Source organism: Argopecten irradians, chromosome 5, assembly GCF_041381155.1.
Source record: "Argopecten irradians isolate NY chromosome 5, Ai_NY, whole genome shotgun sequence".
Taxonomy (NCBI): domain Eukaryota; kingdom Metazoa; phylum Mollusca; class Bivalvia; order Pectinida; family Pectinidae; genus Argopecten; species Argopecten irradians.
The window spans coordinates 14,889,370-14,904,316 of NC_091138.1; the positions used below are offsets into that span (position 1 = coordinate 14,889,370).

Here is a 14,947-nt window from a genome sequence, read left to right on the forward strand (position 1 = left end):
ATCAAAACATCTGTTGAAAAGGTGTCAGTTTGTTTCCTAAACTGCCGATGTGCTGCCTACTTCTGTTACGTTGCGTAGCTCACATGATTGAAAGTGATTTGATCAGTGATTTCTCCTCTCTCTAGCTGACCTATATCCCCAGACTGCTAAATAGAACAAGTGAGGTGTTGGTTAGGGAGTAGTCGCACCTCTTTTGTTTACTTATCAATGCAATTTAACAGTACAATATGGCAGGGCACCCCTGCGGATCACAAGTAATCAACACGGTCACGGTCGTAAAAATGGGCCCAATCACATAGCATAGCGGCATGACAGACATCGTAAATTTATAAGAGTACTACTTGTCAGGTAGCAGGAGGAATTTATGATGAGGTTTATATTCAGTAGACCTACTTAGAGAAAATGGGTATCTGATTTATTGATGTGCAACGGGAGGCTGAAAGTGCGCTACGGATGATATTTCCGTGCAACGGCTCAAAATTTCCACGTAACGGGACCGTTACGCGGTAAGGGCCTTGGGGAGAACACTGGATCAGTCATAGAAAATTTGATAATAAGATTCAATGGCCATCACATAGGGATAATTCTGACTACAATTGACTAATTTCCTATTACAATGACTAAATAATGCTCAAAAATGTGTTTTCCCTATATAAACTATAGTAAACTTGACCCCCTCCCCAGGGGGAAGCCTGAGACCCAAGGGTCATACAATTCACAATTTTCATAAAACACCTTAAGACCTATCCATCTATGAAGAGTATTTGATTCTACCATTTCCAGTTTTTAAGAAGAAGATTTTTTTTAAGTTTTAGCCTATTTGCCCCTTTTGGCCCCGCCCCTCTGCCCCGAGGGGGTTGACCAGAACCAATATAGATATGATATTAAAATGTTATCTCAGGCTAATAATTCTACACAAGTCTGACTCATTTCCTATGAAAATTGAGCAAAAAATGCTTATAAATGTGTTTTTCTCTATATAAACTAAAGTAAACTTGACCCCCTCCCCAGGGGGAAACGTGAGACCCCAGGGTCATATAATTCATAATTTACATAAAACACCTCAAGACCTGTCCATCTATGAAGAGTATGTGATTCTACATTTCCAGAATTTCAGAAGAAAAATTTGTGAAATTTTGGCCTATTTGACCCTTTTGATCCCGCCCTAAGGCCTCTGGGGGTCAGTCATGGAAAATTGGTTAATAGGATTCAATGGCCATCTCATACTGATAATTCTGACAATAATTGACTCATTTCCTATTACAAATGATAAAATAATACTCAACAATGTGTTTTCCCTATATAAACTATAGTAAACTTAACCCCCTCCCCAGGGGGAAACCTGAGACCCCCAGGGTCATATAATTTACAATTTTTGTAAAGGACCTTGAGACCTTTCTATCTATGAAGAGTATTTAATTCCATCGCATCTTTGAGTGGAGAAGAAGATTTTTGAAATTTTAGTCAATTTTACCCCTTTTAGCCCCTCCCATAGCTCCCTGGGGGGTGGGGACCATATAATTCACAATTTTGATTGGCCTTATGCCTTAGAAGGTTTGTGCAAAATTTCATTGAAATTGCTTCAGCAGTTTGGGAGAAGGAGTCGAAAATGTAAATTGTTTACGGACATACGACGGACGATGCATGACGACGGACAAAAGACGATTAAAATAGGTCACATGAGACTTCGTCTCAGGTGACCTAAAATAAGCTGGAAAGCAATTAAAATTTCATATTTTTTCTAATAAGTATGGGAGAAAAAGAATGAAACATGGGGCTGTCAAGTGGTCAGAGATATCTCAACCCTCGTGAAAGATATTGGCCATCAACCCTCGGCAAGCCTCGGGTTGACATACCAAAATCTTTCACTCGGGTTGAGATATCCCTGTCCACCTGACAGGCCCATGTAATCCTATATATCTAAAAGGATTATATAACAATACAGGATTAGTAATCAAGCATCAATATTTACCATTCCATCATACATTATAGTACCTGATATATCCTCCCTTGACAGCTAAATGAATTGGAAAGCTGTCTGCGGAGGATATAAATGGATTGGCTCCCGCTTGTATCAGTTCCTCTACTGCTTCCACCATCCCTCTCTCACAGGCCACACTCAGGCAGGTCTGGCCTTTATGGTTCATCCAGTCCATCACCTTCTTCGCATCAACTCTAGTCAACACCTGGATATATCACATACATTATTTTTATAACAATAATATTATCAATAGACATTCAGCTCTGACTATAACATACAGTGCAGATAAAGGACACATAAACTGACTATAACATACAGTACAGATAAAGGACACCTACACTGACTATAAAACATTAACAGATAAAGGACACATGCCCTGACTATAACATACAGTACAGATAAAGGACACATAAAGTACTAAAGGACACATAACATAATACATAGTACAGATAAAGGACACACTACACTGACTATAACATACAGTACAGATAAAGGACACCTACACTGACTATAACATACAGTACAGATAAAATACACCTACACTGACTATAACATACAGTACAGATAAAGGACACATACACTGACTATAACATACAGTACAGATAAAGGACACATACACTGACTATAACATACAGTACAGATAAAGGACACACCTACACTGACTATAACATACAGTACAGATAAAGGACACATACACTGACTATAACATACAGTACAGATAAAGGACACATACACTGACTATAACATACAGTACAGATAAAGTACACATACACTGACTATAACATACAGTACAGATAAAGGACACCTACACTGACTATAACATACAGTACAGATAAAGACAAGCTTGTAACTCCTGGACACACTGAAGTTGTCTCCCCATAATGGCTGCCATCATCGGGGTGGTGCTCGTTGCTGTACATTGACTGTTTATGAGACTGAAAAATTTAAAAGGAAGTTATATTTTCTGTATACCCACTATATAAGCTGATGATACACCTGAACAAGGCTATAAAGAACAAACTTATCAACCCCATTCAGTGCAATTTAATATTATATAATTGACCTCTGTACAAAGGTCACCTGTCTATGTATATGTAGGGCATTGTGCTAATGCCTAATTGATGTCCTTTATAGACAGGTCTGACTGTAAACTTGAACTAAGTAAGTGATTTTGTTACATTAATTTTGTACCAAATTTTGTTACATTAATTCTGTACAAGGTATATGGTTACCACAGCACAAATAATGGATACAACAGTACATGTACAAAACAATACTGTGGATTCTCATTGATGTTATCAGTCACTATGGTAATACAAAGACTGTAAAAAAATTTTCTTCCTTCTCCATGTCTGTCACATAACCTCTTGATGTCTGTGAATTTTGAAGCATTCGAACAATTCCCACAAAAGCAGCAACATGCGCTGTTGTCCACGTCTGATGATCCCGCATGCAATCACATACTTTCTGCATAACCTTTTCATTGGCCAATGCAAGAACTACTGCAGTTTGTTAGAGCATTTCAGTTTTGGAGGTAAAGACATTGAACAAGGCATATGGCTTCCCCCCTCATGTGGTCAGCTCGGAATACACTACAAAAATCAATACTCATTTAAGGAGCATTTATGCGATTTTTTATAAATAACCTGAAGGATACTTGAGGTGCTGATCTATCTATTTCCAGGGCCAAGTAACCCCAATTGTGCGTATCATCCCATACATATGGTGTTTCTAGGCTCTGTTATATCACCGGTACAAATGATAGAAAAGGACCATCTATTGCTCCATCAATCAATCTATACATATAGTTGTCAAGGACAAGTGATTTGGAGTGTAATCAAGTACCAGTAATTGCTGGATAATAATTGATATTTTCCGTATAATCAATATTGCTTGATGTAATCCATTAATAATATATACTGAGCGAATGAGGAGACACCTACTGATGTGTGGATACATAAATTAGACTAAATGATTGAATCATTGCTTAAAAGTGATCAATAACATAGAGGCCCAAGGGCCTTAACACATACATCTGACTAGTAACATACAATACAAAACAAAGAATTTAGCCTATATGACCTCTGTGGGACCTTGATTGAAGTCAAAGTAATTCTTTTGAACATACTTGGTAAGCCCCTTCAAACCCACATGCTACACTGCCAATATCAGTACCCTGGGCCTTCTGATCTTGAGACAAAGTACATCTTAAAGATTTAAGGTCTATGTGCCGCCCTTGACCCTTAAATGATAATAAAGTCATTCATTTGTATAAACTTGTACCCGTGCTTCCAAGCATGGCTACATGCCCAATACAGATAAAGTACTTGGGCCTTCTATTTCTTAGAGAAAGTCATTGTAAAGGATTTTAGCCAATTTGACCCGTGTGACCTTGAATGAAGGTCAAGGTCATTCATTTGAAACAAACTGGTAGCCCTTCATCCCAGCATGCTGCATAGGCCCAATAATCAGTACCATGTCCTCTCGGTCTTGAAAAGAAGTTGTTTAAAGATTTTAGCCTTTTTGACCCCTACCCCCATGACCTGAATGAAGATCAAGGCCATTCATTATGAACAAAATATTGATAGCCCTTCATCCAAGCAGTAGTCAAAGGCCCAATATCAGGTCTCTAGCCTCTTAGGTATTCACAAGAATTTGTTTAAAGGATTTTAGCCTATTTGACCCCTGTGACCTCATAATGAAAAGGGCCAAGGTCCTTACATTCGACACCAAACTTGGTAGCCCTTCATCCCAGCAATGCTGTAAGGCCCAATATGAGTATCCTGGTGCCATTTAGTTCTTGAAATTAAGAACGATTCTTTAAAGAAATTAGCCGCAATTTGACCCTGTGGCCATTGAATGAAGGTTAAGGTCATTCATTTTGAACTAACTTGGTAGCCCCTTCACATTCCCAAGCAATCCTACGTGCCCTATATCAGTAACCCTGGGCCTTTCTGGTTCTGAATGAAGTGCGTTTAATAAAGATTCAGCCTCTAGTGTGACCCTCGTGACCTGAATGAAGGACAAGGTCATTTATTTGAACAGAATTAATAGCCCTTCATCCCAGTTTGCTACATACCCAATATCAGTACCCAGGGCCTTCTGTTCTTGGGAAGAAAGTCGTTTAAACAAGATTTTAGCCTATTTTGTACGACTCTGTGGACCATTGAAATGAAGTCATGGGACCATTCATTTGGAACAAATTGGTAGTCCCTTCATCCCATGAGGTGCTACATACCCAATATCATACCCTGGGCCCTTTCTGGTTCTTGAGAAGAAGTCGTTTAAAATTGTTGTTTTTTTTTGACCCCTGTCGACCTTGAATGAAGGTCAAGAATCATATCATTGTGCAACAAACTTGGTAAGTCCTTCATCCCACATTTGTCACAGGCCCCAATATCAGAAACCCTGGGCCTCTGGCAAATTCTTGAGAAGAAGTTTGTTTAAAAGATGTAAGCCCTATTGGGAACCCTCGTGACCTTGAATGAATGTACAGGTCATTTATTTGAACAACGTTATAGCCCTTCATCCCCAGCATGCGCAGAAGCCTAATATCTGGTCTCAAGGCCTCTTAGTTATTCACAAGAAGTTGTTTAAAAGATTTTAGCCTATTTGACCCCTGGACCTTGAAATGAAGGTTAAGGTCATTTATGTGAACAAACTTGGAAGCCCTTCATCCAGCATCCACAGGCCAAATATCATATTACCCGGGCCTTTCTGGTGTTTGAGAAGAAGTTGTTTAATAAAGATTTAGCCTATTTGACGCTCGTGACCTTGAATTGAGGTCAAGGCCCATTTATTTGAACAAAACCTTGGTAGCCATTCATCCTATCATGCAGAGGCCTAATACAGGTCCTAGGGCCTCTTAGTTATTCACAAAAGTTTGTTTAAAGGAGTTTACCTATTATCCACCCTTCTACCTTGGAATGAAGGTCAAAGTCATTTATTTGAACAAACCTTGGTAGCGCCCTTCAATCCCATCAATCCACTAGCCAAATATCAGTAACCCTTGGCCCTTCTGGTTCTTGAGAAGAAGTGTTTTTAAAGAATGTTCGCAAGTATTTGACACCCTGTGACCTTGAATGAAGTCAAGGGTCCATTCATTTTGAACAAACCTTGGATATCCCTCCATCCCAGCAACATACAGGCCAGGATATGAGTACCTCTGGGCCCTTCCGTTACTTGAGAAGAAGTTGAATGAATGTAAAGTTAACGCACAAGGCGAAGACGACGGTGCAGTGATGACAATAGGTCATCCTGACCCCTTCGGGTCAGATGACCTAAAAACTAGATTATTAAATACTGAATATGGACGAACAGGAATTTTACCATGATGTTACCAGTTAGTTTTTAATTACATGTATATTCTATTGGATTCTACAGAATATATTATGATCAGATGGCCCTGGTCACCCTTACATTTAGTGCATGTGATGGTATCAAACTTATTTATCTGAAAAGGATTATTTATAACATACTCTTTTGATATCATTGATTCATAATGAGTGAAATTATTACTCATGTTGAATTTATTAAAATGATAAAGAAATTATGACAAGGTTTTACACGAAGATTTAACAAGATTTAACAACAAATCATATAAACAGGCATACTTACCTGAAGATCTTGCTATTCACTCCCCTTGTATACACTACACATTCATAACTGCCAGATCTACGGAACAGTGTCACATTGCCATCGTTATTCCTTATTGTCAACCTAGGGATACCAGTAAACAATTAGGACATACATTATATATAAGGTATTTCATAATTTGCCTACATGTATTACAATTTCATGAATTCTGTAACATTTCTGTAAGATTTTACTTTTTCAGAGATTATCGGTAATACATACATAGAGAGATGAAAATAGAAAATCTTAAAAAAGGCTGAAAAACTATATGGAATTACATGTACCAAGTAGCTATTTTCTGAAAGTCAAAAAGGCTGAAATTAAATCAGCCAATTGGCAGAAGATTTTCATCACTGCAAATCATATTTGACCCAATAAGCATCCTTATCTCTATAAGCCCCCTACACCCCTCTCTTGAGGCATTGACTTTACTTACATTGAATTAAATGCAGACTGAAAGTATGAAAACTGTGTATGTTTCTCTATTGATTTTCTTTTGCAGATTGATGTTATGATCTCTACTTCATCATGTAACAAAGGCCCATGAGGGCCTAGTAGTCGCTCACCTAGTTTTTTGTTATAAATTAGCACACAGACTCTGACAATTAGAAAAAATAAGCAAAATGACTCCCAAAGTTTAATGTGATTCACAACCATACAATGATGCTATTGATACCATACAAATATGCTATCCAATACAATAGGTTCAGAGAACAAAGTATGATTTATATGAAGTATCTATTTTCGGCTAGCCTAATTGACCATTTGTGATTGTTTTGACCTCGTATCTAAAGGCATTACGACTCGTGAAACCTAAGGCCCATGTACAATACATCACTTTAAAGAGGCTGATGAAACTTAACCGGCAGGATCTTCAGCCATAATTAATGAAGTACCTAAAACGTACTTTACAGAGGCTAGATGAATCTTACCCGTCATGGTCTTCAGCCTTAAATTAACCGATGGTACAATTACATACTTTAAAGAGGCTGATGTAATCTTACCCAGAATGGGTCTTCTACCGTTAATTAACGATGTACAAAACAAACTTTAAAGAGGCTGATGAAAACTTACACCAAGCAATGGTTCTACAGCCTATAAACCATCGAATGTAATGCAACGCGTACTTAAAGAGGCTGATGAAAATTACCCGGTCATGGTACACACTTCCCAGGCCTTAATTAATGATGTTACAAAACATACTTTAAAGGAGGCTGATGTAACTGTACCACGGCATGGTTCTTCAGCCTTAATTAATAGATGTACAATATGTACCTTAAAGAGGCTGATGAAACTTTCACGGCGTGGTGTCTCAGCCTTAATTAAACGTTGTATCAATACATGTTACATACTTTAAAGAGGCTGATGAAACTTACCCGGCATGGTCTCCAGCCCTTAATTAATGATGTACAAAAAATACTTTAAAAGAGGCTGATGCAACTTACCTGGCATGGTCCTTCAGTCCTTAATTGAATGATGTATACAAAACGTACTTTTAAGAGACTGATGACTGTTACCCAGAATGGTCTTCTGCGTTATATTAAAGTTGTACAAAAACAAACTTTAAGAGGTGATGAAAATAAAACGCACAGTCTTTCAGCATTTTAAAAACAATGATGTACAAAACGTACTTTAAGAAGGCTGAGAAACTACCGGCATTGGTCTTCAGCTTTTAAACAATGAATGTACAAAGCGTACTTTAAATAGGCTGATTAAACTTAACGGTCATGGTCTTCAGCTTTAATTAATGATTGTTACAAACGTACTTTAAAGAGGCCTGATGAAAATTACCCGGCGATGGTCCATCAGTCTTTAATTACAATGATTGTACAAAACTTACTTTAAATAGGCTGATGAAAACTTACCCGCATGGTCTTCATTCTTAACTTAATGAGTACAAAACATATTTTAAAGAGGCTTGTGAAATTACCCAGCATGGTTCTTCAGCCTTAATTAACGATGTACAATAATGTACTTTAAAGAGGCTGATGAAACTTGCCCGGCATTGGTCTTCAGCCTAAATTAAAGAAGTTCAATTCATACTTTAAAGAGGCTGATGAAACTTACCCGGAATATTCTTACAGTCTTAATTAATGAAGTTACAAAACATATTTTAAAGATGGCTTGTGAAACATACCCAGCATGGTCTTCCAGCTTTAATTAACGATGTACCAAAACGTACTTTAAAAGAGGCTTAAGAAACTATGCCCGGCGTTGGTCTTCAGCTTTAAATAATGATGTAGATACAAAACGTTCTTTAAATGGCTGATGAAACTTACCGGCTATGGTCTTCAGCCGTAATTAATGTTGTACAAAACGTACTTTAAAGAGGCTGATGACACTTACCCGCATGGTCTTCAGCTTTAAATTAATGATGTACAAAACAGTACTTCAAAGTGGCTGAAGAAACATGCCCTGGCATGGGTCCTTCAACCTAAATTTACAAGTTCAAAGTACTTTAAGAGGTGAAGGAATTGCCCGGAGTGGTATTCACTAAATTTTAAAGTTGTTACATTACATACATTTAAAGAGCCAGATGAAACTAAACCCGTATATAGTCTTCAGCCTTTAATTAATGAGTACAAAACAAACTTTAAAAGGCTGAATGAAACGTACCCGGCATGGTCTTACATGCTTTACATTAATGATGTACAAAATGTACTTTAAATAGGCTGATGAAACTTACCCGGGCAGGTCTTCAGCCTTAATTAATGATGTACAAAACGTACTTTAAAGAGGCTGATGAAACTTACACCCGCATTGGTCTTCAGCCTTAATTAATGATGTACAAAACGTACTTTAAAGAGGCTGATGAAACTTAACCGGCATAGTCTTCAGCCTTAAAACTTACCTTTATAAGAGGCATAGTCTTCAGCCTTAATTAATGATGTACAAAAGTACTTTAAAGAGGCTGATGAAACATACCCCGGCTAGTGGTCTTCAGCCTTTATTAATTAATGATGTACAAAACGTACTTTAAAGAGGCTGATGAAACTTACCCGGAATGGTCTTCAGCCTTAATTAATGATTGTACAAAACGTACTTTAAAGAGGCTGATGAATCTTACCCAGGCATGGTTCTTAATTAATGATTCACGTTACCTTAAAGAGGCAGATGAAACTTACCCAGGCATGGTCCTTCAGCCTTATTTAATGATGTACAAACGTACTTTAAAGAGCTGATGAAACTTACCTGGGCTAATGGTCTTCAGCTATAATTAATGATGTACAAAACGTACTTTAATAAGAGGCTGATGAAACTTAACCGGCATGGTCTTCAGCCATAATTAATGAATTACAAAACGTACTTTAAAGAGGCTGATGAAACTTACTCCGGCATGACCTTCAGCCATAATATAATGATGTACAAAACGTCCTTTTAAAGAGGCTGATTGAACACTTACCCCGGCATGGTCTTCAGCCTTAATTAATGATGTACAAAACGTAACTTTAAAGAGGCTGATGAAACTTACCCTGCATGGTCTTCAGCCTTAATTAATGATGTACAAAACGTACTTTAAATAGAGGCTGATGAAAACTTACCCGGCATGGTCTTCAGCTTTTAATTAATGATGTACAAAACATACTTTAAAGAGGCTGATGAAACTTACCCTGCATAGTCTTCAGCCTTAATTAATGATGTACAATACGTACTTTTAAGAGGCTGATGAAACTTAACCGGCAAGGTCTTCAGCCTTAATTAATAGATGTGTACAAAACGTACTTTTAAAGAGGCTGATGAAACTTACCGGCATAGTCTTCAGCCTTAATTAATGATTGTACAAAATAATGTACAAAACGTACTTTAAAGAGGCTGATGAAACTTACATACGTGGCTATGGTCTTTCAGCTTAATTAAATGATGTACAAAACGTACATTAAAGAGTCTGATGAAACCTTACCCGCATGGTCTTCAGCCTTAATTAATGATGTACAAAACGTACTTTAAAGAGGCTGATGAAACTTACCCCCGGCATGGATACAACATCGTACTTTCAGCTTTAATTAATGAGATGATGTACAAAAACGTACTATTAAAGAGGCTGATGAAACTTACCTGGATAGATGGTCTCTCAGCCTTAATTAATGATGTACAAAACGTACTTTAAAGAGGCTGATGAAACTTACCCGGCAATGGTCTTCAGCATTAATTAATGATGTACAAAACGTAACTTAAATATGGCTAATTAATGTCTTCACCTTAATTAATGATGTACAAAACCGTACTTTAAAGAGTGCTGATGAAACATACCCCGGGCATGTCCCCTTCAGCCTTAATTTAATTGATGTACCAAAACATACTTTTTAAAGAGGCTGAGATGAAACTTACAACGCATGGTCTTCAGCCTTAATGTAATTTTTAAAAGATGTACTATAAACGTCACCTTAATAAACGATGTACAAAACGTTCTTTAAGAGGTCCTGGAGGAACTTGCCCGGCGGTGGTCTGTCACCGTTAATTAAAGATGTAACAATACAAACCTTTAAAGAGGCTGAAGAAACTTAACCCGCATAGTCTTCAGCCTAAATTAATGACATTGTAACAAAACGTACTTTAAAGAGGCTGATTAAACTAACCCGTCATTGGTCATTCAGCTTTAATATGTAAAATGATGTACAAACGTACTTTAAAGAGGCAGATGAAACTTTCCCGGCAAGGTCTTCAGCTTTAATTAAGAGAGGTACAAAACGTACTTTTAAAATAGGCTGATGAAACCTTTCCTCGGCATTGTTCTTCACCTTATAATTAATGATGTACAAAAACGTAATTTTAAAGAGGCTGATGAACACCTTACCCGGCAATGGGTCCTACAGCCCTGTAATTATAATGATGTAACAAAACGTACTTTTAAAGAGGCTGATGAAACTTAACCCGGCCATAGTCTTCAGCCCTAATTAATGATGTACAAAACGTACCTTTTAAGAGGCAGATTGAAGACATGACACTTAACCCGGCGTAGTCCTTCAGCCTTAATTAACGATGTAAACAAAAACGTACGTTAAAAGAGACAGATGAACTTTACGCCTGGGGGGAGGGGGGGTCATGGTCTTCAAGCCTATAATTAATACTGTACAAAACGTACTTTAAATAGCTGAATGAAACTTAAACCCGGCGTGTCTTCACTTAATAACGATGTACAAAACGACTTTAAGAGGCTGAAGAAACTTAACCGGCATGAGGACTTCAAGCTTAATTAAAGAATGAACACATATTCACCGAACTTTAAAGAGACGAGATGAAACTTACCCGGCATGGTCTTCAGCCTTAATTAATGATGTACAAAACGTACTTTAAAGAGGCTGATGAAACTTACCCGGCATGGTCTTCAGCCTTAATTAATGATGTACAAAACGTACTTTAAAGAGGCTGATGAAACTTACCCGGCATAGTCTTCAGCCTTAATTAATGATGTACAAAACGTACTTTAAAGAGGCTGATGAAACTTACCTCGGCATGGTCTTCAGCCTTAATTAATGATGTACAAAACGTACTTTAAAGAGGCTGATGAAACTTACCCGGCATGGTCTTCAGCCTTAATTAATGATGTACAAAACGTACTTTAAAGAGGCTGATGAATCTTACCCGGCATGGTCTTCAGCCTTAACAGCTTGTACTTTAAAAGGGCTGATGTTAGCCGAGGCAGCATCCACAATACCTTTGATTCCACCAACGACTTGTTTGAAGAACCCAGCCATGTTCAGCTACAGGTTTTATGGTTCCTGAATAAGATGTGAATTCCTGAATGAGATATGTGAATAAATAAAATGAGAATTAAACAAAGTTTCTTTATGTTTCTTTGTTTATGATGGCGTTTGATGAGTGGAGGGAGGAGCCGGGACAGGTAAGAAGACAAAAATTCCACTGAAGTGGATGTGTCGCCTGCACAGCATCACAAAAAATAGTTATTCATAGTTGAAAATATTGTTAATAATTAGGTGAAGTTATCAAGTTCCGTAACTCTTGCAAATATTGATGAATTTTGACCAGTAACAAACTAATTTAAGATCTCATTTATATAAAGCAATATACCAAATTTGGTTGAAATCAGAAAATAAATACCTACTAAAATTATCGAGCGGAAACCATGTTTTGACAAATTTAAAGTCCTGTAGAATTCTTGCAAATATTGATGAATTTTGGCCAGTATTGAACCCCTTTAAGATCTCATTGATATAAAGCAATATACCAAAATTTGGTTGAAATTGGACAATAAATACTTAAGTAATCGACCGGAAACCATAGATTTATCTGTTTTGATGATTTTAAAGTCCCATAACTTTGTAAATAATGACAGATTTTGACCATTATCAAATTCATCAGAGATCTCTTTGATAAAAAGCAATATACCAAATTTGGTTGAAATTGGAAAATAAATTAATACTTAATTATAAGTTATCGGAAAACCGTTTCCCGGACGCCACTGCCGCCGACACTGACATAGTGATACCTATGTGTTGCCCTTGTGTTGCAGGCAACACAAAAAGTAGGGGAGGAGGGGGGGGGGGAAATAATAATGGGGATCAGAAATGATCAGATATTTCTGGGGTGGAGATGTCAGAGGAAAGATTACTGGAATATACGGAGATTATCATTCTTATATAACCCATGATGTGACTTTCTCAGTTATAATATAATTAACCAGATACACTCAATAGATCATTCCGGATAAGACAATCGTTGAGGAATTTACTTGTAGTCAATAATATTACTTAACAACAATAACCCTACCCTTAATTTGAGCTTAAAAATGCCACCATTTTCAAGCATTTTATGCCAAATTTAGCCCTTTATAGAAACAAGTTCTGGTTTTTAAATTTGTTAATATTTTGCAATTCAACAGGGAAAGGTTGTTTCTTTCCAAATAGCAGAAAAATGGGGGGTCCGTGTGCATACTTTTTTGCCCCATTTGAATATTTGTTATTTGTTCAGTTATTTTCGAGTAAAAATAATTGTTGCTCAAATTTACCATTATAGTAAAAAATAAAGAGACAAAAAGTGTATCATATCACACATTTAATGCTCAATATTTTAATTACCTCGAACCCAGTAATGATTTACAGCAAAAATTACCTCGATACCTTAACCTACGGATCATACAAAATATAAGGTTAGACAGGAACTGCGACCTGGGTTCTGGGTACTACCTGCACGCTACCAAGGAATACTTAGTGGAATACCGCACCCGGGTCCGGTTTTTGTCACAATACCATCAAGTATTACGTGAAATGAACAAAACAACTTTTAATTTTCATCGCGGAGTGGTTTCATCGTTTCGATGTGCACAGGCTCTCCGAGCGTACCTAAGAATGCTGTTTCAAAGCATCAAAAAAATCGCATGACTGTCATTACCCATCAGTCCGTCCACCAAATAAAAAAAAATGTATGACAACATCCATTTTCATTGGTTTGCCCCCCTGTGGAATGATCGTTATTACTGTAACAACCACTGCATGTTTCAGGAGTCGGTTTTGAGCGAAAGCATTTTTATCTTCAAAAATATTGTTTACCGTCATTTTTGAATAGCACTATAAATAGCTATTTATCGCTTTAATAGCAATAAATTTACATGTGACCAACCTGACATTGTAGTAACGACAGAGACGTGAGGCACAGTCAACTAGATTAGAACATAACATAATATAACCACATAAAATATTCTAACTGCAGCTACTATCAGATATATATTTGCTGGCACATTGCATTCATAGTCACAAAGAAGGCATCTTCAGAATACCCCACCTCTTGAACCGTCCTCTTGAATGCGGTTTTCCGGACTTCTACATTAATTTTTGTATACAATCAATGTCACCAAAACGTTTTACTTTAAGGCACCGTGACATTATTCAGTTAAAGCGTTTGTAACACACTAGAGAGCTCCAGTCAATTTCAATATTTCCCGCGAAATTTAAAACTTCGCGATTTGACTGGTTGGACCTAGTTGTTCGTTTATGAATTAAAGACGGACCTGGTGATTTTATATTGTTTTCAGGCGAGCCTTGACAAAGCCGTTACAGGCATGTATCATAAACTGCAGGTCCGTCAGGATTTATACTTGAAATAATGACTTTTACAAACGGTCGAACCGGTGTCATATAAAAAAAGTACCCCCCATCAATAAAGTATCCGGATACGTTTTCTGCCCATCAAAAAAGTATCCCCCCCTATGAAAAAAAGTATCCCCCCATTGTCTGTTTATGCTTTCCAAATAAAGATTGGTAATGTTAAGAAAATAAACAGAAAATCAGCAGTATATGCCTTTATAGGTGATAAGGTGACTGTACAGGTAGTAAATTACACCTGGTCTACCTGTATTACATAACAGCACAGTGG

At 37.2% G+C, this 14,947-nt stretch overlaps 1 protein-coding gene across 1 annotated transcript in view; it reads right to left on the minus strand.

Moving 5' to 3' along the window:
* Positions 1-12,357, minus strand: part of LOC138324283 (85/88 kDa calcium-independent phospholipase A2-like) — a 52,909-nt gene extending 40,552 nt beyond the window's left edge. Inside the window, 7 exon segments of the mRNA XM_069269362.1 lie at positions 1,996-2,186; positions 2,826-2,916; positions 3,346-3,365; positions 3,368-3,562; positions 3,628-3,637; positions 6,599-6,700; positions 12,200-12,357. Of these exon segments, the coding sequence (XP_069125463.1) occupies positions 1,996-2,186; positions 2,826-2,916; positions 3,346-3,365; positions 3,368-3,562; positions 3,628-3,637; positions 6,599-6,700; positions 12,200-12,312 (722 nt within the window). The 5' untranslated portion in view covers positions 12,313-12,357.
* Between the last annotated feature and the right edge of the window lie 2,590 nt (positions 12,358-14,947).